The sequence below is a fragment of the Psammomys obesus genome, unplaced genomic scaffold (assembly GCF_907164565.1).
Source record: "Psammomys obesus unplaced genomic scaffold, mPsaObe1.curated_primary_1811, whole genome shotgun sequence".
NCBI lineage: Eukaryota > Metazoa > Chordata > Mammalia > Rodentia > Muridae > Psammomys > Psammomys obesus.
The window spans coordinates 48,109,451-48,133,413 of record NW_026585644.1 but is presented as its reverse complement, the minus strand read 5'-3'; the positions used below and the strand labels follow the sequence as shown (position 1 = coordinate 48,133,413).

Genomic DNA, 23,963 nt, shown 5'->3' with positions numbered 1-23,963 from the left:
TGAAGCCAGAGTTATTGACTAAACCTTCAGACTTTTTAATTGAGCATATAACTAACATACATCTCAAGTATTGAAGTAAACCAAGACTGAGTTAACATGAAGTACTTAGCTAATTTTAGATAGGAGGCAGCACATCTAGTGATTGGTAGAGTACTTTTAATCAAAGGATGTTTCTTCTAAAATTGGAAGCTACTCGTTTTTTTTATTAAGATTATTTATAATTCTACATAGCAAATTAAGTTTTATCTACTGAATCTGTTGGGATGTTGAAGTAAATGGGAGGGTACTAGATCACTGTGTTGTGGGGGTGAGCATGCATAAGTTTATCTTTACATATTCTTGGGTTGCTTTAGTTAATTACTTCTTTCTGAGCTAAATCAGATGTGATCATTTTATTATTTAAAGACTTTTGGAATGATATGCAAGGCCATGGGTTTAATCTACAATAGCAAAACAAACCAACAAAAATTACAGACTGAATATTGCTAGGAAGCAGTATCTGGGAATAACTAAATCTTCTAGACAAGGGTTGAATATGGGTTCAATTGTATGCTTGGATCTATCCTCATTAGAGGTCTGTAATAACTGTGGGGTCATGTTATAAGTTTCTTCTAGCACATGTGTGGCAGCAAATTCATTAGAAGGCATATACTATCAAGGGAGAAGTAAGCCGAGTCTTATGTGTTATGTTCTGGTTCTGTTTATAGACCCCAGGCATTAGAGCTCGGCCTGCAAGACTTCAGTGGTTTTGTGATAGGTGCATTGCCAGTAATCAGGTTGGTATTTGATTTCTGATATCTGAAGCACTTAGCACTTGGGAATGAGTTAGTATTACAGACATTGGGGGGTTTGCAAGAGCTTCTTGTGGGCAGTGTACCCTCAGTGCTTCTCCAGATAAACAGCAGTGTATTTAGTGTTCCTGGGTACATGAGAAGTCCTAAGAGTGGTCGGTCCGGGCCCTGGAGATTTTCACCTGCCTTCTTCTACTGGTGTGAGCAAGCTGGCAGTGTGTGGTGGCGGGAGCAGGGGCCTTGTCTCTCCAGGCTCACTACATCTGTGTTTGCATCACACAGAGGCAAAGCCCTTGGCCAAGGCAGCACCCTGTCAGGGTTGTCACCTGTGTGCTCCCTGCTGTTCTCTGCCTCAGATTCTCTATGTCATCAAGATGCTCTTTGAAGGTTATTCTAACTTAAATTACTCGTGCTGTGTTCTTTTCATTTCGAGGGTTCTTTAAGCTTTAAAGTCTCATTGCTGTGGTAGAATAGTCACAACATAATGGTTTGGTTTTTTTCCTACTAGTCAGTGCACAGCTGTGTGGGATTAGTAGGTACACCCCTGCTGCTGTGCCTGGCCCTTAGTCTTTTGCTAAAGTTAACCTATCAAATGGGTGACACTCACTCAAAGGGTCACTGCACTGCTTGTGTTACTGTACAGTGTACTTTCTACATACACAGTGTAAATTTGTCTGTTATCTTTTTAAGGTTGAAACTCTTGAAAAGTTAGTGGCGCTGACCCAGAAGCTGTTTGAGTGTGATAGAGACCAGATGTACTACAACTTACTAAAGCTACACAGTAAGTGATGGTGCTCCACCTGTTGGCACTCCTATCTGCAGAGGCCAAACCAAAATGAAGTCACTCAAACTGGTGGTCCATGTTACCAAGCAACGTGAATTATTTGTTTTACCTCCCAAGAAATAAGAGAAAGACGGACACACAGAGAGAGATAGATGAGAGTGAGAGAAGGAAAATTGACAGCTCCTCAAACAGGTAGCCAGTCTGACATCGCCTAGTTGACGTCTGCTTTAGCCTTCACAGAGGATGTTTGAAATGGTGGCTTTGCGGGGCTGGAGAGATGGCTCAGAGGTTAAGAGCACTGCCTACTCTTCCAGAGGTCCTGAGTTCAATCCCCAGAAACCACATGGTGGCTCACAACAATCTATAATGTGATCGAATGTTCTCTTCTGGCATGCAGGTGTACATAGCTAAAAGAAGAAAAACTACAACGAAACAATTAAATAAAAAAGATTTCTTTAAAAAAAAAAAAAAAAGAAAGAAATGGCGGCTCTGCATTTTGTTTTCTTTTGCTTGGCTTGGTTTTGTGTGTGCTTCCTTTCTGTCTGTAAAGCCACCTTCCCCTTGCTAAACTCATTAAATGCTCATATTGAACACAAAGAAATGCTTTCTAAATCTTTTAAGCTAATTTAGTACAGAAGAACTCAAGGCCGTAGAATGTAGTATTAGTAGGATCTTTTGAGAAGCTCTGTCTTTTCTTTTCTCTTATGTGTTACGTAAGTCCTGAGGTAGCTTTCTCAGTCACTCCTGTAATAGCTAACTGTGAACGTACTCACAGGTGTGGCTCTTTGTAGAAGCATGCCCGTCTGCGTAAAAACTTTTATAGTACATTTTTAAAATCAAGTGTGTATTCCAATCTTTTTCTTCATTTTAATCGCCTATAAGTACTAATAAACTGGTTAGATAGCCTAGAATCTATTTTTATCAGTCCCTGTTTCTGTGAATAGACTTTAGTTTTCCATGTGCCCATATCTTGATTCACACCCTTAATTTCTATTTGACTGGATTCCTGGTTTTTATGTTAAGGTTGAAGAGTGATGGGAATTTTGTTTTTTATAGCTAAATAATGCTCTAGTCTGTATGGCATCTTACACATCTACATGAAGGGAAATAACACTTTAGAGTAGTCAGTGGTGTTTTCCTTTTTGCTTTAGAGATCATTTTATCTGTTTTTATGATGTCAGTTTTACATCATCAAATAGTGAATAAATGAATGATTTTGTCTTTTTGAACATATTTTCAGTGGAAGCTTCCTTAATGTCATTGTCACCATTTCAAAGATTTTCTTAAAGATATTTCAATTGTGTGTGGTGTTTTTGTCTTTATTTTGTTGTTGTATTGAAGCAAGTCTCAACTTGTAATCTTGGTTTCCCTGGAACTCCATGTATAGAGTAGATTGGCCTTGATCAGCTCTGCCTCTTGAGTACTGGGATCAGAGATGCTCCACCAAACCCAGACCTCACTGCCTTCATATATAAAAAGCAGACATTCATTGATCATTTGTGCACACACATTGCTCTGTCCTAAAAGAGTTGCCTTTGATTTCTTATTTTGCATTAAACGTTCCTTAGTTGTAGCTTTTGTATTTTTACAGCCCTAGTATTTTATTCTACTTCAAGTTATTTATGGTTTTTTTCCCCCTCCAGTACATATAGGCATTGGCATTTTATGTTGTGTGGCTTTTCCCTCTTCCTTATTTATTACACTAGCAAAGTGGATATATTCTAAGTACTAAAGATTCACCTGGCATAGTAGTTTGCTAGCCAAGTGTGAATATGTCAGGGTGTGTTCCCATGTACAGATTCTCTGCCTAGAAATATCACTGGCAGCTGTCTGTTTTAGTAATCCCCATTCACTTACTGTTTTGACTGCATTCTGCCTTGATTGCCTTGAATTCTACATTGAGTATCCTATAGTCTGTGGCTTTTTCTTTTTTTAACTAATGATATGAAATAAATTCATTAAAAAACACAAATACATTTTCTTCATAATTAGTAAGATTTTGAAACTTCCAAAATTGATAATTTTTTTCTTAGTGAATTCATGATTTTAAAATATCCAGTCTTTGGCCAGCAGTAGCCTCTTCCCTTTAGCTTGTGTGTCATCTCACATACCCGGGGCTCAGGCTGCTGCATGATCCTGCCTCAGACTTAAGGTCTTCATTTGATAGAGTCTCAGCCCCCCCCCCCCAGAAGAAGACTATTGTAAGTATAAGGTTTATGTTATTTAGATTTACTTCATTATCAAGTATGTATTCTAGAAAATCACTCTGAACTTTAGGTTCATTTCCACTACTTAAAAGTGGGGGTTGCAGCCTGGGTATGATGTAGGAAAATTGTCCTGCTCACCTTTTATCTTTTTTTTAAATTGCTGATTTCTAATTGAGTGTGACTATGACTCACTTTTTTGTTCTTTAAAGTTTCCAAAAGTCATTAGTTGTCAGAAAACTTGGGGTTTGTTTGTTTGTTTGTTTTGAGGGAATAATTTGGAGAGACAAAATTAGGGAGACCCCATGTACTTTAGAAGTGATCCCTTCCCTCTAGAGTGCTGAGAAATAGAAATAGTCATGTTTTCTGAGATGGTTGTGCTCTAGCTCATCTCCCTGAAATGTTCCTTAATTTGCAAATTAAAACAAAGGACATATAAAGCAGGATAACCCTAAGTTCTTGTTATTTGTGAAAAGTGGATATCACAACATGAAAGTAATTAGATTATTAATACAAAGGAATCTGTTTCCTTTCCAAGAGGTTTCTTGCCTTCCTACGATGTAGTCAGCAGTGTTATCTGTTGCCATAAGAATTGTGAAGCGCTCTGAGACACAGAGAGCCATCCTTCAGGTAGCAGGTGAGGCGCACACAGTCCTGTCTCCTCTCCCAAGTCAAAGTATCTGGGAATCTGTCACTTTGCAAGGAAAAGGCCAGGCATCAGAACCCTGAGCCATTTTAGAACCGTCGGTGCAGTTCACAAGGCAGTACACATGAATTTATCACCTCTGCAAACACTGAAGAGAGTATGTGTTACTTATTTCTAATTTTGATCTTCACTCTCAGTTACTTTAAAAACAAACTTTTTTATCAACATGATTTTGAAAGCGTTGGATAAAATCCTTGGGACGGTTTGTTCTTATTTTTGTTTGTTTGACAGAGGAAGTTTCTGTGGCTCATAATTAGATGTACAGAAAAGTCTCTTCACACCTGGGCTATAGTTACTAATGTTTCCTCTCCATGACAACAGCATTTGGAATAATGCCTGCGTGAACATAAAGTAAAAATGTTCTAAACCTTTACCAGTTCTGCTTAACATAGTCATTGAGTTTGATTAATCAAATTCTACAGAATTGAACGGTGACTGGCAAAAAGCTGATGCTGTCTGGAATAAAATGCAAGAAGAAAACATTATCCCTCGTGAAAGGACATTGCAACTGTTAGCGGAGATACTGAAAACCAGCAACCAGGAAGTTCCCTTCGAAGTACCTGAGGTAATCTGCCTAACTAACAGATTTTTGTTGCGGTGTATTTCTAGGACCTTGCTTAGCTCAGTTTTATAGCGGAGGTTGCTGTGTTTAGCCATTTTTGTTGAACTGAGTCATTTTGTTTTAAAGTTGTGGTTTGGAGATGCAGCTGCCCTGAATTCTTCATCACCCTCAGAAGACAGCCTTACTGAGAAGATGTTGTTGAAGGACTGCAGATTGAGAAGACACAGAGGTGACTACCCGCAGGGGCTTGTTTCTACTAGCAAGCAGCGTGCAGGCTGAGTGCACATGCTAGAGGTGCACCGCAGGAGAGACTGCACAGCTCAGATTTTACACCTTAAATCAGCACAGTTGGGACATGTTTGTCATTAACATAATATAGAGGGTACTAAATGATTTATTAGTTATGATAATGATATTATAATTTATAAGCCAGTGTCCTGAAATTTTGAGATCTGTATAAAATACTTAAGGATGAAAATGAGCGAAGGAAGTAAATGTGGCCAGACGTTAAGAATTGTTAGATGCCAGGGGTAGGGTAAGGGGATGGGAGGGGGTGGCAACATGCCTTTAATCCCAGCACTAGGGAGGCAGAGGCAGGTGAATCACTGTGAGTTCGAGGCCAGCATAGTCTACAGAGTGAGCTCCAGAAGAGCCAGAAACCTCTTGAAAAACCGGAGAGAGACTAATTGTTAGGTACAGTTGTACATGTGGAAGGCTGACTTTGTTTATGATGATCATCTTGGTTGCTTAGGATCTCTTTGAGACAGGGTCTCACTATGTAGCCCAGGCTGGCCTCAGACTCAATCCTCTTTGGTTAGGGCAAATGCTAGGATTATAGATGTACGCCATCATGCCTAGCTGATAGATAACCTTTTTTAAAGTTGTTTTTATTTAAATGAAAACATTTAACTGATTAAAAATTATATAGTCAGCTCATTGGGTTAGCCTGTTAATTCAGAGTTATATACTGATTTTGTATGTCTAAAGATTCAAGAACTTAGCAAGATACAAGTGTTTTGAAAATTCAGTGCTTACGGTACTATCCGTTGGATAGTTGAGGTTAATGGGTTTGCTACATAAAAGTGCTCACATAAAGGTTGATAGATAATAGTGAATGCAGCTGACATGGTATCAAAACAACTGATAACATTTTCTAGTTTTGTTTTATTAAGTTACAATATTCAGCCTCATTCTTAGCAACAGACAAGCTATGTGAACTAACTTTGTGGTCCCACTTAAAGAGTCCCACTGTGTGCTGAGCGATGGACTTTTTTGTGGCTTCCTGCTGGTGTCCATTGGTTAAAATGATTTATTTCCAGTAAATGTTATTGTATTAAGCTTTTTAAAAAACATTTGTGATGGATTGATACTGGCATTCAGGAGATGACTTTTCGGGGGAAGAGGCTCGCGAGATGCATGTCTCCCAGAGGACATAGGATATGGTGGTTGCTCAGGGCAGATGAGTCATTCCTCAGTTGTGCCCTCTGGAAAGGTGTTCTTCCTCAAGTACAGAATAGCATGCCCATGTTCATGCAGACATCCTTAGTTTAAATGCAGAGGGCCACACCCAACAACGGAGAATGAATGAAAGTAGGTGGGGCCTTCTTGGGAAAAAATGGTTAGGTGAGAGTATGGGAGGGGTAAGCTGGGAAAATTGGGGGGTGCAACTGTTATATACGTGAAAAAATAAGGGAGGAAGAGCTTTCCTCCCATTTTATTTACATGTAAAATACAGTGAGTACTCTAGGTATGTGTTGGCATAGCCACTAACTAATGTAATTTCTTCTTGAGTGTTTGTGTTTCTACCTTTTACTAGTGCCTGGTTCATGTAGGCATTAACAAAACTCTTGATACAAAGTACTTAGTAATGAGATAACTAAATCTGCTTTGGAATTGTGGGATTGTGCTTTGGAAAGCTTATTTAAAATCTGATTAACACGAATGATTTACTTTTAGTCACACAAACCTAATCTTAACTAAAATACAACTAGTATAAATCTTCTCACGCCTTATCTTTTTTTTTTTTTTTTTTTTTTTTTTGCTAATTTAATTTTTAGTTTTAAATAAGATTTGGACATTACCGATAATACAAACTTTTCTAACTTGCACACACAACCACAAGTATTTTTGCCTGTTGCGGCACTTGTAGACTGTTCTTGTGGTGGTCGTTAGCATCGGATTTATACCTGTTTAAATACCTTGCCTTTCCTTCCGGCTGAGCTTTATATCGTAGAGGGCCATCTGTGGCAGACCATTTCTCCTCGGTCTCTGTTGGGATGGATTTATCCACACAAGAGTGGATTGCAGCCCCAGTTGGCTCTTCCTAGGCAAGCAGTTTCATTTCAGAAAAGTGAGTGACTGAAAAGTGTAGATACTTCTCTTTTGGTAACATCTTTTCATTTGCTGACAGTCATTGTGAACAAGTGAAATAAAACTGTTAATCAGTCAAACAAATGTTGCCTCGTTTACTTGTTAGGTATCTGTATATCTGAAAATTGTATGTTTTTGTATAAGTCCTGTCGTAGCCAAATAATTTGATCTTCTAATTTTAGAATTATAGGCTATATTCACTCTAATGCTTTTGTGTTGGAATGTTAACCATTGTAACCACCCACTTATAGATTAAAGATAGCTTGAAAGTGAGTCTTCTGCACCCCTCAATCTAAATTATACCTCTGGTTTATTTGGACTTTAACACAATATTTTGCGATTTATTTTGAAACTGCTATCTTTTGAATTCAGAAGAGCTGATTTTTATTTTTATTAGCAAGAACATAATTTATTGACCCAAAGCAAATATAAAAAATAATTTGGAAAAGAAGCTCCTCCAGACACCATTCTTTTCCATGTACTAGTACTTCTACAGTTGTTTATCTTAATAATTTGAAGAATGTTGGCTTGGTCAGTATCCATATCTTAAGAATTGGTAACAGTGGGTAGGTGTATATTTTGGATTTTTTTTTTTTATTTTGTTTTACTAGTTCAGAATAATACTGTCTCCCTTTTATAATCTTTTTTTCTCTCTTATAGATGCTTATGATATCTTCCTCAAAGCTCAAAAGCAAAATGTTGTGTTTAGCAGTGAGGCTTACAGCGCTTTGATTAACTTGCTGCTGAGGAAGGACAACTTCACACAGGCCACGAAAGTGAAAGACTTGTGAGTATGCACTCGTCTGTGAAACCGTCACTTCAGATACACCGTCCACTCACACACCAGCTACTATATTTTATGATGTTTGTTTGAAGCAGCGTCTCACTGTGTTTTGCAGGCTGGCCTCAAACTTGCAGCAATCCTTCTACCTCTTGAGTGCTGGGATAATAGGCATGTTTGCCACTATGATTAGTCCATGTGTGTGTTTTGATACCAACAGTCACATTCGGACCACAAGCCTGTCTAATGTACTCTGAGTTGTGCATTTACTCAGTCGTGAGTTTAATGAACTACTTACTATTTATTTATACCTCACTTAATGCCTTAAAGCACTTTTTAAGTGGTATCCTGTCAACTGTAAGCCTTGGGTCTTGGGTTGTTTTTTCAGAAAGTTATTATAGAACTCTCATCTTATCATAACCTAAGGTGTTCTGAAACAAGTAATCTGGAAAGACAGAGAGGCAGGAAATAGCAGAGAATTTATTGTTGATGAATACAAGTAGGAAACTTACACTTTTAAGAAAGAAAACAAGTCAAAACATTTAATCCTAAGAGTTGGTCACAAATCCTCTAAAGAGTTCCCAAAAGTAAAATGTAATTATCTTCCTCTTGGAGCTGTGGAGATGACTTGGTGGGTCAAGTCCTTGCTGTGCATCATGAAGACAAGGGTTCAGATCCCCAGAACCCACATTTCTGTGGGCAAGCTGGCCAGGTAGACTGGCTGGAACTAACTTTCAAGCTCAAAAAGAGACCCCGCTTCAGTAAATGAAGTGGAGAACAATTGAAGAAAACATCAGATGTCGACTTTGGTTTTACACTTGTGTGCAACACACACATGCGTGAACATGCCGCTACACATTAACACACATACACACACACAAGCTTCTTGATTGGGCTTGTCCATAGTGACCCTTGCATCAGTTGAACCATCTTTCCAGAACCCACTGCTAAAGTTCTGATTCAGAGGCACCAAAGATCCTAGATAACTGAGGAGTCGCGTGCCTCAAACATCCGGTTAGCATACCCTACATGGTGAATTATACTGTATGTCATGTTTACAATACCCTGTCAATGCTGTGTACACCTCTCAAAGAAGGCCACTGACCTGGCTTACTTTCAAACTGCAGTTGCCAGTTTATTTAGTAGGGCAGAATGAACTATTTTTAAAATGAAATAGTAGTAAAGATCATGTTTTGGAATATTGATTCCCATTGAGTGCGTTTGCATATGCATTTGTTTAATTATCGTTATGATAAGACATTTCTGGAGTTCTGGCATCGGTCTTGCTCCTAGAGGGAGCTGACTGACCTGAATGTTTAGAAAGCATAGCTCTTTTATTCTCCTTTTACCACAACCTGTAAAATGCAGGCTCATATTCTTTCCTCTCTTGGTTTTTATGAAGCCTTTCTATAATATGATTGACATATTAAAAGATATACATATTTAATGTATACATCTCATTAACTTTGGGGATAAGTATATACCAATGAAAGCAGCACCAGCCTCAAGGCCGTAAACATATCCATCACTATCTTGAGTTTCCTCCCACCGTCTTTATCATCATCGTCGTTATCATTGTTGGGTTTTCTGAGTATGTGTAATTACACTGATGATCTTCCCTCTTAGCAGTATTATTAACTGTAGGCACTGCTGTGTAAGACTCTAGAATTTACCTGCCTTGCTGGTACTCAGTAGTCCTCATCTCCATATTTCCCCTCCTCTCATCCCTGACAACCTCCGTTCTGCTCTCTGCTTCGGGTTGGGTTTTTTTAGAGTCTATGTATAGATGAGACTTCCTGCACACTTCAGAGTCCTTATATTTTATCTGTGGTATCCTACAAGTATTATTTTATAGCTGCTTTCCCAACGTAGCTCTGTGGGCCAGAGAGAATCCAAGATCCAAAAAGCCTTCAACAGGGGATTGCTTATATGGCCTTGTACTGGCTGGTTTTGTGTGAACTTGACACAAGCTAGAGTCAGCAGAGAGGAAGGCGCCTCAATTGAGGAAATGAGATCCAGCTGTAAGGCATTTTCCCAATTAGTGATCAATGGGGGAGGGCCCGGGCCATGGTGGGTGGCATCATCCTGGGCTGGTGGTCCTGTGTTCTATAAGGAAGTAGACTGAGCAAGCCATGTGAGCAGCACCCCTCCGTGGCCTCTGCATCAGCTCCTGCCGCCAGGCTCCTGCCCGGCTTGAGTTCCTGTCCTGACTTTAGTGATGGACAGCAATGTGGAATTGTAAGCCAGATAAAAATAAACCCTTTTCTCCCCAACTTTCTTTTTGGTCAAACCCCACGACAGGCCTTGAACTAATAAAATATTCATTGTTATGTAGGATTGTAACTTGAAACCTATGTTGGGTACCTTTCTTGAAAAAGGTCAGGTGGTGGTAAGAGCCTTTAATCCCAGCACTGAAGAAGCTGAAGCAGGTAGCTCTCTATGAGTTGAAGGCCAACTTGGTCTACAGATTGAGTTCTAGGACAGTCTCTAGACTGGGAATATATGAATTATCTAATTAATTGTGGTACTGGAAGTATGTCATAGTAACTTCTCTGGATTCATTTCCTGGTTCCCTTTTCCTCTTCCAACCTTGTATCAGCTATCAAAGTGAAAAAGTAATGTTGGTTGGGCTAGCAAATGGATAAAGGTACTAGCCACTAATCCCTAAACCCGCCTTGCTGGAAGGAGTAAGCCAACTCCAGCAAGTTGTCCTTTGACCTCTGTGTATTGTGTTTGCCTGCACACATAAGCCTGTGCACTCACACACACAAATAAGTATAAAAATCATTTTCAAAAATAATGGTTGGTGTTTGCTTTTGTTAGGGTGGCCACCATATGGGTTACAGTATCCTGTAGCAGTCTATTGCTGTTCTTGCTCTCCAGCCTGGATGCCAACATCAGCGGCTCTGTCTCTGGGAACAAACACTGAGTGGCTTTCCTAGGGAGCTGAGAATCATTTCACAGCGGCCCTGTTCTGCCTGTGAGCACAGCGCTCACTCTGCTTGTACTCACCCACTTCCTGCTTCCTTCTGTCTAGAAATGGTGCTGAGTCTGTCCCTGACTTTTCACTGGGCTGCAGTGTCTGTGATTGACAGTGACATAAATTAGAAGCACTGATGAGGGTTTCGCATGTTTTATTATGTAAGCACAAGCAGCAGCCCATTTGTTGCTCTGAAAAACACAGAATTTTCCTTGAAATACTGTCTTAGTTAAGAAAGATCAGTATTTGCAGTTAAGGGTGAGCTATAAGATGTAAACCCTTTTTTCCCCATAATTTTTTTTTTTTTATTTTGACAGTTCAAAAAAATGTCTGAAATTCTACACAGTTTACGCCAGTAGCCACCAGCCTGATCGTGACTGTTTAAATTGTGTAAAATGAAATAAAATTATTTTACACATTGCTCGTGGCTAGTGGCAAACCCCTTTGATGAAGGATATTCCCTTCATCACAGAAAGTCTGTTTTGGTAACTGAAAAATAAAACTGAAAATTAGAAACCAAAGTTAAACTTATCTGTGTTGTATGAATGATCCCAGTTGCAGAGGTTTCTGTGAGTAACTTCAGTTTTCCCCAGCCAGGTTGGAGTACAGTTTCAAAATGTGGTCCTTTTCTGTTAGCCAGTAGAGAGGGGAAAATTTTCTTCCTTCTGATACTAATCTCTACTTTTGTATTTGAAACAAACACAGGGAGCTTCTTGGAGAGCTTTTAAATGATGTTATGTGCTTTAAAGAAGCTTATTGCTTATTCTTGGCAGTTAAAAGACAAGATTTATTACCTCATGGCATTCGTTGGTGTTTGTGATTGATGTTTTTGTTTGGGGGTTTGGTGGTGGTGGTTTGGTTTGGTTTTGACACTTTGTCTCACTATGTTGCCCTTGCTTGCCTGGGACTCTCTTTATAAACCAAGCTAGTGTTGACCTTACAGTGATCTACCTGCCTCTGTGTCCCGAGTGCTAGGATTAAAGGCTTGAGTTAACCATGCCAGATTGGTTTAAGGCTATAAGCAATATTCTTTCCCCCCACCCCCACCCCACCCCCAGCTCTATCTGTCTCTCTGTCTGTCTCTGTGTCTCTCTCCCTCTCCTCAGTTTTTTCCAGACAGGGTGTCTCGAACCCACATAGATCTGCCTGCTTCAGTCTTCTGAGTGCTGGAATTAAAGGCCTGCACCACTACCACCGCCCTCTGGCATAAATAATATTCTTATGGCATAATTCATATATATTGGTGTGAGAAGTGAGATTGTAATAGTGCTTGATTTTTTTTTTTTAAATTTAATCATGCTACATTTTGAGAAAGCAAGTTCTTTAAGCAGTTAGTCTCACATGTGAGTTGTTGACTTAGAAGCATTGATGAATGGGACAAAGGGGGAAAATCAAACTGAGTAGTTATGGGGATTAGTTAGGGGAAGTGGGGAAGTGCTGTATGTCTGGGGACTGCAGAGTAAGCCGGCAGGGCTGCAAGTGGCTGAGGGGCTGAGCCCTGCATGGTGTCTGTGGCTGGTTTCTCTCAGACTGATAAGAATAGTGATCTTATGCTGTGTTCAGGGGTCTCTACACTTGTGTTGGAGATTGACATTGAGGTCGCTGCTGAGCTGAGCAGATAGTAGTGATTGTGCTTGCTCCTTGTGACGGATGAGTATTTCCTCACTGGGAGTTCAGCTCTGGGGCATTAAGGGTGCTAAAATGTCATCACAAGAGATGTACAGTGTAACACACTGCTTTGCTTAGATTTTAGGGTTTTGTTTGTTTATTTGGTTTGGTTTTAGTCAATGCTGTAGGGTTTGGTGCTAAGTAAAGCTTTTTTAAAAGTTGGGAAGTTTTGTTTGTAAGTCTGTGGTTATGTGAAATTTTAAATTTTAGTGTAACTGGTTCTGGTTCTGTGCTCTATTTAAAAGCTTTAAAAACTATCTAGATGGCAGAAATTTGAAAATTAATAAACCAAATAATATGGTGTTGGTTAGTAATATGCTTTAGTTTATACTTAAAGTGTATAATGCTGAAGATAAAATGTTCATTTTTGTTGCTGGAAGAATAATTTTACATTTTATAATTACGGTGGATGGAGAGAGAGAGAGACAGAGAGGAAAAAGTATCCAGCTTAGGATACGGCGAACAATGCAGGGCATGCGGTTATTTTAGTCACCTAATATGTCAGCACTCAAGAATCTGAACCGATTGTTTAAAAAAAAATCTTGTACTTTGTTTCTTTTGTTGCTCATTTCCAACTTTGTCATCTGTCAGAATGCAAAAAAAAATTATCCTTCTATAACCATTGACAGGATAACACAAAAGCTGTCTCCAGGTCGATATTTTGCAGCAATATTTTTAACATACGAACAGTAGTTTTTATAATTTCACCTTGGTGCTCAACCATTTATTATCGTATCAGAAGCATGTCAGTAATTCCTTTCTAAATGTCTGCTTCTTTTAGCGCTGAGACCCACATCAAGGGCTTCACACTGAACGATGCTGCCAACAGCCTCCTCATCATAACGCAAGTTAGGCGGGATTATTTGAAAGGTATGTCACAATGCTTGACCTTTACGTCACATTAATGCCTCTGCAGATTTTTCTTGTAACGCCCTTCGAATACTTGGATAAAGGAGTCCATTTAGCAAATTACCTGCTTATCAAGAGCCTTTTGTGGTAGCTGAGAGACGTAAATTACTGTACATGCATTTATAATACAGCTTGAATATGAATGTACTTGTCATTTGACCACTTAGTCCAGTTTCCATTCCATTTAACACAAGATGGGTTTTCTTAAGATGAATCACAGCTCTTCAGACATGCAAAATTTGTGTTCCAGAACGAGAGAAAGTACAGGCTTTCAAGTGCGTTAAAATTCACAGCACAAGTCATTTTGCTTTGGAAATTAACATACTTTGGAGGTCTGAAACAATTCCCAGCAGTTATTTCTTGCATGTTGTGTTGTATATGAGATAGCAAATGAGTTAAATTGAGTGTTAAGTGTTTGAGATTGTATACCAAATGATTGTAATATTGATTTTTTTAAAAAACCCAATCCAATACTTTTTAATAGTTTGTAATACCAAGAACAGTAAAATGCAGTGTTTGTTTGGAGTTGAGATTTTGAATATGGGTGGAGAGGGTGACCTAGGAAGACTAGAGGTGACTTTGAGGAGGGTTGGGATGTCGGCGCTGGTGGTGCCGGTGGTTTCGAGGTGGCCGTTGATGGATTTACAGTGGGTAGTTAGCTCTCAGGAGAACGCTGATAACGATGATTTAGGTAAGCTTTTCAGTTAACTTCCGAGTTTGAATTTTGGGCAGTATAGCAGCACCACTACAGCAGCTTCTACTTAGGAGACCTTGAGCTTCCCAGCCCTCACCCTTGGTGCTCGGCCTCTTCCCAGGCTGTGATCATAATGCTGCTCCTTGCTTCGAAATTGATCAGATATCCTCCTGAGAAGAGGCTGGCTGTAGTTGTTCAGCCTCGGCGTTGCTTACAGTACTTAGGCGTGCTGGTTCAGCTGTCTGAACGACGGTGGCCATTTCTCTTTTTAGAGTTTACAGTGCAGTCTCTCAGGCACTCTGCATGACAGCAGTCTTTTGGACAGTCTCGAGTTGTGACTGGGAGCTGCACTAAGGCTTGTTTTCAAATTTTTGAAGCTTTTTTATTTTCAGTAGAAATGATTTTGTGAGTTTATTTTCTGTGTAGGTTTTAAGACATTGAAATTTTTAACTGGGCCTGATGGTGCACATTGTAATTCTAGTTTGTGAGGGCTGAGGCAGGGGGATTGTTCATATCTGAGTCAGCCTGGATAGCCAAGTTGCTGGGCCGCAGAGTGAGACTGTCTCAGAGAAACAAAGAGGAAATTAAAATCTGCTCCTTGTGAAAATTGTGAATAGCTAATGTTTCTGTGACACAAAGAACAAGACGTTTGTATTTAACTTTAAGAGTTCAGTTTGGAATTAAATATGCCCCAAGGCCTTTTACTGACTCTGAGCCTTCCTGGGTGCCCCATGAAAACCACACGGAAATGTGTGGTGTGGCCGCCTGCCTGTTCTCGGGTGCTCACACACATGGATCTATGAGCCACTGACCCTCCTACTGCTTTCTCAGCCCTTGCTGCCAGTTGGGGAAGCCCCACCGTACTGACACCTGGGGAAGGCACAGTGCTCATCCACGAGGCCTGTCCCCATGTCCACATTTGCTCTGTAGCCAAAGAGAGCAACTGGTTTTCTTTAGTCTTTCAGATCTGTGCTCTCTTTCAACTTTATTTTAATCAAACTTGTTTATGGCAGTAAAACAGCCAATTAAATCTTAGAGTAATTTATAAACTGATACTTTTGTAGATACTACTGTTCATAGCTGCCGTGTAGCAGTATTACTCAGTATTATTAGAGAATAATTGAGAGTAATGTTGGCCTTGAGTGACAGAAGACTTGAGAAGAGCGACGTGGATGGGGTCTTGTTTTTGGTGTTCCTTAGCTCACTCGTGGCATAAATGGTAAATTCTGTGGCATGGTTGAGATCGTAAGCTCTTGTATCCCCCTTGGACAGACATAAATTGTCTGTTTGCTTGCCCCTCCACTCTTCTGTACCCATAGGTGCAGCACCTGGAATGGGACGAGGTGGGGGCAGGGGATGAGGTTGGCACCCTGCTCTGTGACTGTAGCCTTGGGGGAATACTGAACCACCAGCCTCAGTGCTCATCTATCTGTAAGATGGTTCTAACTTCAGGAGGGTCCTGTGAGCATGGCTTCTGATTCCACACCTGCATTGTAGTAAATGCTTAATCAACCTGAGCTGCCATCCTCCGCCTTTCTTTTGTTGTTGTTGACTTCATTCACTAACAGAAAGCTCTTCCCTAGCAATGTGCTTAGATACCAAGGATTTTGAACGTAATTGTCTGAAAATAACCACCCTTTAACAAGATACTATCAAGCTGATTTTCGGTGCGTCATATTTTTCAAGTACTATATAGGTGTTTTTGTTTCTGTTATGTGCATACGTATTTGTAACATTTACTGTTTTTTAAACTGTTTTCCCATTTCTGCATTTGAAGGTCAATGGTCTGGATCATGTATAAATTTGAAATTATAATAGTTTATTCAATAAAGAAGACTAAATCAATCATGTCTTTTTCTGCATTGTTTTTAATAGACTGTTTAATTACCACCCTTTCCCTTTCCATGTGAGGATAAGCTGCTCTCCTTCTAGGAGCTGCCTGGAGAGCCTCCGCTTTGTCTAGGTTACAGTGCTTTCACTGCTGCAGAGCTGGGAAGTTTCTGCGCAGGTAAAGGTGGTTGTTATTAAGTGTTAGTGCAACTCCTCCCGTCTACCACCTTATTTAACACAACGATTTCACTGCACTTGGCTCATGACTGTAAATTAGAAAGGCATTCCATATTTATCCATGATCAAGTACTTGTAATTGACTATAGCCCTAAGAATTGAATAAGCTTTATTTTCTTTGAAAGCTGAATGCACCAAGTTTCTGCAAGGAGCCTAATTATGTGAAATAAATCTGTTAATGTGGAGTTGGAGTGACTGCTCCAGCTTGGCTGATTTTGTGTGTCATTTCGTCTTGTTTGAACCATTTTCAGAAAAGAATATGACATGTTAAAATGTTTTGATAATTATGTGGGCTTTGAGTTAGTAAAATCAAGGTAATTAATACGGATAGAAGTAACTTTTTTTTTTTTGTCTTTGGTGTATTCTTCTGTTTAAAAAAGTTCTTCCTTTCTTACATTTTTCAGAACTTGTCAGCTTTCTTGATTAGTTATGAAATAGTATCCCAGAATGGAACTTATGCTGTCAGTAATATTTGCCTTCTTTCCTACATGAAATTCTGCTCCTCTCTCATTTTATAGTTAGCTATTCCATTTTAAAATGATTTTCATGAAGTATTAATATTTTCTGTAAATTAAAGTGAATTATTCAGGTTTTTTCAGAGTTAGCCATTTGATGCTCTTTTTTTAAAAAGCTGCTTTTCAAGATGTATTCAAGTCAGTATGGGTCATTTTGAGAAAAACGCAGTCCTCTGCTCTTCATTGTAGGGGCTCTAGCAACTCTAAAAGAAACGCTGGATCTGGAACAGATTCCTTCTAAGCTGGCTGTGACCCGCCTTATCCAGGCCTTTGGCTTGAAGGGTGACCTGGAAAGCATAGAGGCCATTCAAAAGATGGTAAATGGACTTGATGCAATTGGACTCTCAAGAATGGTTTTCATCAATAACATTGCTTTGGCACAGATGAAGAAGTAAGTATTTTCAAGCTTTCTTGATTGAGGATTATCTCAAATATCTACCTTTAAACTGTTTCTGTTCTTTCTGCACCTTTTGGAAACCATTTCAGTCATAGGAAATTTTCAGTCCTAATTATTATGTTGATTATTTACTATTAAAACTAATTACATTAAAATGTATTTTATATTTAATTAAATTTTAGATGAAACATTTGTAATTCGTAAAATATAACTCCAGTTGCTAACTCATTTATATTTATGTATAATGTATGTTATGTACAAGTTATATATGTATATGTTCATGTACCCCTGTGCATATGTATAAAATAATATACACATATATATATATATACATACATACATATATATATATATATGCCTCTTGTTATCAAAACACTTCTTTTACAAAAATTAAAGCAATTTCTTTTCCTAATCAGCAATTCTTTAAACCGTGAACACACTGCCAGCATAGTGAGACAGGACTTAGCTTATTAAAAATACCCATGTCCTCTTCCTGAGGGGGGAGCAGCCTTGCCAGGCCACAGAGGAGGACAATGCAGCCAGTCCTGAAGAGACCTGAGAGGCTAGGGTCAGAGGGAAGGGGAGGAGGACCTCCCCTATCAGTGGACTCGGGGAGGGACATTAGAGGAGATGAGGGAGGGAGGGCAGGATTGGGAATGGACAAGGGAGGGGCTACAGCTGGGATACGAAGTGACTGAACTGTAACTTATTAAAAATTAATTAATTAAAAAAACCCTCTGTGTCCATGGTTTGGTTGTGTAGCTTTATGATGCAGAACTTGTCAGTGAACATAAGACCCTGAGTTCCGTTCCAAGCATTTGAAACAGTCGTTGGGTGCATCTCACCTGTGGGTGCACATATCCGCAAGAAGAGAAGGTGTCAGACTCAGTTCATCCCCATTGCAGAAGGACTCAGCTCTCCTTGGATTTCATTGCTGCTTTATTTATACACATTCAATTGTTGTAAGAGTGAACATAAGATAGGCCCATAGTCCCAGAACTCAGGAGGATGAGTTTGATGACAGTCTGAGCTATGTAATGAAACCTTTCTCAGGAAAAAAAAAAAAAGTCATAAGAATAATTCTAGAGTTGATATTCATAACACTTGAGGGAAATGTTCATTAATAATTATTCTTTGATGTATGGATATGATAGTAAAATACTGTTCTGAAGCAGTTATTTTTGTTTAGTCCTATTTCTTTTAGCAGAAATGTTTTGGTTTTAAAATTATTTCCTGAGGGATGGAGAGATGGTTTATCTCTTCATGAGCCAATTTGGGACTTCCAGAGGACCAAGGTTCAATTCCCAGTACCTACATGATGGCTCCCAAGCTTGTGGGCTGTGACACTTGCCCTAATGTCCATATAAGCATGCAAGCCAAACAGCCATATATAGATCAAATAAACTTTTTTGAAATAAAGTTTAAATTTTTCTTTTCAATAAGAAAATTTGATTTTTACAATTAGATCTAAGGGCTAGATGAACTTTTAAACTTACAGTATAAATAGATAGATAGATATATTTTATGATATGGAAAACATGTTTTTATTCACTTTAAAATAATTCTTTTACCTAATCCCATAAGAAAGATCTAGTATATGATCATTTTTTTAGTTAGAATTCTTATTTTCATTGTAATAATTTCAACATGAAGTTGACTTATGGCACCACATTAAAACTGTACATATCAGTAGATTACTTTATCAAAATGATAGTAATAAGTATATTGTTTGCTACTTTGTTCAGGAAGGTCACCAAATTTTTTTTTCCTCAGAAGAAAGTGCAAAGACACCCTTTTTTGAGGATTCTAGAATTGAGTATTTTCTAAATGTGTATGGAGCCTGACAAAAAGAAATCTCTATAAATTGTGGGGGGAAAAAATATATATATATATATATTTTTTTTTTTTTTTCATCTCCAAATGCTTTTACGGTCTTTGCCTTGTACTAGTGCTGGTTGTGGTTTGTAAGTCCATAATAATAGCATTTTATATCTATATAACCAGGTTATGTTACATGATATGCTTTAAAATTATTGTTGTTAAAAGTATTGTTATTATCTGGTTGCTTGTAAATATAGATCCTCTTTTTTCTGCAGTATTTGCATGAATATCTACATGAATTAAAACTGGCTACAATTTTATGGAAGCAAATATTTTATTATAATTTTGGTTTCTTTTATAGTAATAATATAGATGCCGCCATAGAATATATTGAACACATGCTTACTTCAGAGAATCAAACCATAGAACATCAGTACTTTGGCTTGTCATATTTATTCAGAAAAGTAATAGAAGAACAGATGGAACCAGCATTAGAAAAATGTGAGTTGTTTGCTTCTTAAAGAGCATAGAAGCTTCTCTTTTTCTTGGATGAAGTTGGGCCAGATTTCTTGGGCAGGTGAGTCATATCCCTGTTTCAATTTTCCTTACCTGTTTTTCTTGCAGTAAGCATCATGTCTGAGAGATTGGCCAATCAGTTTGCACTTTACAAGCCCGTCACTGATCTCTTCCTGCAGTTTGTGGATTCAGGCAAGGTGGATGAGGCCAGAGCTCTCTTAGAGGTAATGAATGACCTGGAAGAAATCACCTGAGAAGTGACGAGACAGGAGCATGAGGAGGGGGCCAAGAGTGGAGGACACTTGTGCTAGAACATGGGAACTCAGCATGAATCAAGGTTGCATGACAGGACCAGGGGCTGTGGGTTGCCAGTTTTAAAGCTCTCAGGTAGGACTAGCAATTCTTGTAATTAAGACAGGCATAGGGTGGGAAAATGAGACATGCTTCTTTGAAGACGGGTAATGCAAAGCAACAATTCCTTTGATTTCCTAATTTCTTTAATGCTCTAAATACTGTGCATCGCCATGGCAACACAGTTTGCAAACAAGAAGTAGGAAATGTTTGCTTTTCATGTACAGCTTCTCACTTGAATACTCAAACATTCTCAGTGCCTTATTCAAGGTTTATTAAGAGTTGAATTTGCTTTCTATTCACTTCTGTGTCACCAACACATTAAATGACAACTGTGGGTCTCTGTGGCCCACACTCTCAGTTAAATTAGCAATCTTGAGGAAAGGAGACAACTGCATTCATGCCATTTTAACAGCTCTAAATATAAAGCTGCGCCAAGCGCGCTGGAGCGGTAGGTGATCCAGCTGCTACTGGCAGTGTACACAAACAGGCACCGCTGGGGAGCCCTGTCCCAGCAGGCGGCAGTCAAACAGTCCCGTTATCCTGCCAGCGGCTGTGTTTGTGTAGACTCCCTGTGTCAAATTGAGGCCTGGGACCAATTTCTGGTAGTAAATAGTGTTACAGTCACTTACGTTCCTACTGGCTGTGAGGTGTCGTAGGTAGATGTGGGAGGTGATGCTGTATCATTGGCTTGAGTTCCAGGTTTGGTCCGAGTTCGTCTAGCCTGACAGCAGCCCAAAGCCACTTTTCAGAGGTGCCTGAGCATTTTCCTCTGGGTTAACAGTTATATAAAAATGCAAATTGCTTCTGCTTTCTCAGGTTTTTGCTGTTTGGTTTGGTTCATTTAGTTCTCCTTTTGTAGGAAATTTATGATAGGAGTATCAGAATCTTCATTGTTCTCTCTTGAATGTGTCTTTACATGGTATCCTCTTGTGTGTATAGCTAAACACTGAGGGCTGTAAGCACAGTTACCTAGCCACACACGTGCTGTTCAGTCACCTTGAACATGCTCTTCTGATTCTTCTCCAGAAGAGGCACTTGCGTTCTCTACGCACTTGCTTCGAGCCATAATCTTCATCATTCCATTGAAGCAGAATTGCCAGCAGCCGGGCTGCACGCCCAGGAGCTCTTGGTGGCGGCTGAGTGCTGATCCGACAGCAGCTCCATCCTTTACCTGCCTGCCCAACAGTAACGTGTTGTTCTTTCTCACTTTAGCGAAGAACTTGGTTCCCAGATGTTGAAAACCTGAGTTTATAATGTAAATGTTCTGCGAGCCCGCAGAAGTTCTTTTTATACCATTCATCTTAGCGCTGACAGTGTTTTAAAGCTTTGAGTGAGCAATGTGCTTTCAGAAGCTTAGAGGATGACATCTGCAGTGAGTGTAAACTAAAATATTGTCTTGCCATATTTGATTTGACTAAAGCATCTAACATTGGATAGACACTTGATTTATCTGGTCTGTCATATAAACTTTTTTTCAGTTTAACTTTTGTCTCTTTCTCAAGCACTGGCTGTCTATTGCAATGAAAGCCTTTTATAAAATAGAGAGATTGAAATCAGTCCTTTTGTATGCATAAGTGTAGGTAATTATACTTTAAAGAGAACTTGCTTTGTACATTTTAATTTTTATAAAGAAACGAGCAGTTATCTCCCTGACACCTTATTAAATGTATAATTAACCTTATGATCCCTAGCTCACTTGTGAATGCTTGGCAGAATAATTGGAGAGGAATGGTGTTTCTTTTTTCCCTCTTTCTTTGCAGTCCTAAGCCTTGTTCTGTGGTTGTTGAAGCATCGGTGTAATTTTTCCCTTTTCTTTTTAAACAAACTTCATCCTCGGATGCAAAGAGCCACACTCACTAGTGGCTGGCACAGCCCGCACCTGTTTCCCTTTGGTGCCTAAATAAACCTGGGAGGCTCTGGTGGTAATGATGCGTCACTGTGTCATGGTGAACTTCCTTAATTGAGAAGATGCACCTTGACCTGCTTATTTCGAACCTTCATTGACTGACAGTCAAAATTCATACATTTTAGAGATGCAGTGCCATTGCTGAGCAAAGCCCGATTCTGTTCGTGTTCTGTTTCAGGAATGCTCAGAGGCCGAAAAAGGTACTGTTCTTTGTTCCCAGCATCCCTCAGACAGTCCTGCTCTATGTCGTCTCAGAACCTTACTGAAAATGCCACAGAAATGGAAGACAGGGCCTATTTATATTTGGCTTGTTTTTAAAGTTCTGTATGTGTGCGCACATGTACATAAGACAACCAGCAGGTCCTGTTTTATATTTTGGGGGGTATAATTCGATGGTAGGATCTCTTATGTGCAGCAGGTCCTGATTTGGGGCCTCCTCAGGAGATGGGCAGGAAGGAGTTGAGTGTCCTGGATCTGCGTGTGATGTGGCTAATTTGCTGAAAGGGGAGTTAGGACTTTAAGTCCTGCCACATTGCCATTGACAGTACAGCAGGTAATTAAGCTAGATTCCACTCACTAAGATGAGGGCAGGTTATACACGAAATTCATCGATGATTGACTCAGTGGAGTAGGTTCTGTCTTCTCTGCTCCTGCAGTAGCCCTGCTAGCAGTCAGCTGATCATGCCAGTGAAATCCTAGAAATGCCAGTCATTTTTGAATCTTTATATTTTATCCTGAAATTTTTTTTATGCTAAAATATGATTTACCTTTTTACCCTTGATCTTACTGCTTTTTGATAAGTTAACAGTTGATAAAAGAAGCAGTTTTAATGCTTTGATTTTATTATTTATATCTATTTTGAAAGTACTCAGGTATGTAAATGAAAATGCCATAATTATTGAAAAATGATTTTTATCGAATTAACATCAAATGCTAAGATACACAGAATAAAATTGAGTGGCTAGTTGTGTGGTAATTATTGTAATACTGTTAGGCTGGTGGTCTGTAAAATTCTTCTGAGTGTGTTACTTTTATCCACTTTTCCTAGTCACCAGTTCTGAAGACCTTGTTAGAATTGATTCCCGAATTATGTGAAAAGGAAGAAGCATATACTTGCTGCATGAAAAGCTATGGTAATAAATTTAATCTTACTATTTAAGTGATATAAATATTTCTAAATGTAGTCAACTGTGTGTTCAGCTCAAAGGAATAATCCTAAATTTCAGGTAATCGTGCATTCATTTAGATCTAGAATGTTTTTAAACTATAGAAAAGTATAGAATTCCTTCTGGAGCAATAACATTTTACATATATACAATATATATTCCCGGGCACCTTCAGAGCAGTCCAGATTTGTGGAGTCAGGTCCCAGGCTCCCAGACAAACCTGGCAATTATTTCAGACTCAGTGTTAGGCCTGCCCTGCGGGGCAGAAGGGCTAGCCTCCTCTTTGCCTCTGTGCTCCTTCAGTAGCCCTTCCGCCCCGTCCGCTGTGATCGAGGCTTATCACCTCCCAGTTGGAGTTCAGTCCTCATAGTCAACAGTCATGTGAGAAGGGGGAGCCAGCCTCAAGTTTACTCACTGGGAAGAGAAAGTGCTGTCATTTCCAAACCTTGGTGGCCCGTCCATGTGCCACCCACAGTCTTGCTCACCATAATAAGTTATGGTGGAGCAACTGACTTAGCAGATCTGCTGAAGTCATAGACTTCCTTAAGTAATACAAAATACTGGAAAAGGAGGTCACTGGTGTACTAGGGTGGGCGTAGAGAAAGACAGCAGAGAAGACTGACAGCATCCCTAGACAGGAATAGCCAAGAATGAGGGTCCTTGCGGGAGGGGCAGATTTACACAGGGAAACTAGCTGTGGCTGGAGCACCAACAGCTTCCAACTCCTTCCCCTTGGAGAGCACCTGGGACCATCCCTGCCTTCCTCCGCCTC

At 39.4% G+C, this 23,963-nt stretch overlaps 1 protein-coding gene across 1 annotated transcript in view; it reads left to right on the top strand.

Moving 5' to 3' along the window:
- Nucleotides 1-23,963, top strand: part of Lrpprc (leucine rich pentatricopeptide repeat containing) — a 79,952-nt gene that overhangs the window by 55,015 nt on the left and 974 nt on the right. Inside the window, exons 26-36 of the mRNA XM_055619048.1 lie at nucleotides 708-776; nucleotides 1,482-1,572; nucleotides 4,908-5,050; nucleotides 5,174-5,276; nucleotides 8,078-8,204; nucleotides 13,628-13,716; nucleotides 17,221-17,422; nucleotides 19,611-19,750; nucleotides 19,874-19,989; nucleotides 22,151-22,225; nucleotides 23,074-23,158. Coding sequence (XP_055475023.1) covers nucleotides 708-776; nucleotides 1,482-1,572; nucleotides 4,908-5,050; nucleotides 5,174-5,276; nucleotides 8,078-8,204; nucleotides 13,628-13,716; nucleotides 17,221-17,422; nucleotides 19,611-19,750; nucleotides 19,874-19,989; nucleotides 22,151-22,225; nucleotides 23,074-23,158 — 1,240 coding nt within the window. The remainder of the gene's footprint in view (nucleotides 1-707; nucleotides 777-1,481; nucleotides 1,573-4,907; nucleotides 5,051-5,173; nucleotides 5,277-8,077; nucleotides 8,205-13,627; nucleotides 13,717-17,220; nucleotides 17,423-19,610; nucleotides 19,751-19,873; nucleotides 19,990-22,150; nucleotides 22,226-23,073; nucleotides 23,159-23,963) is intronic.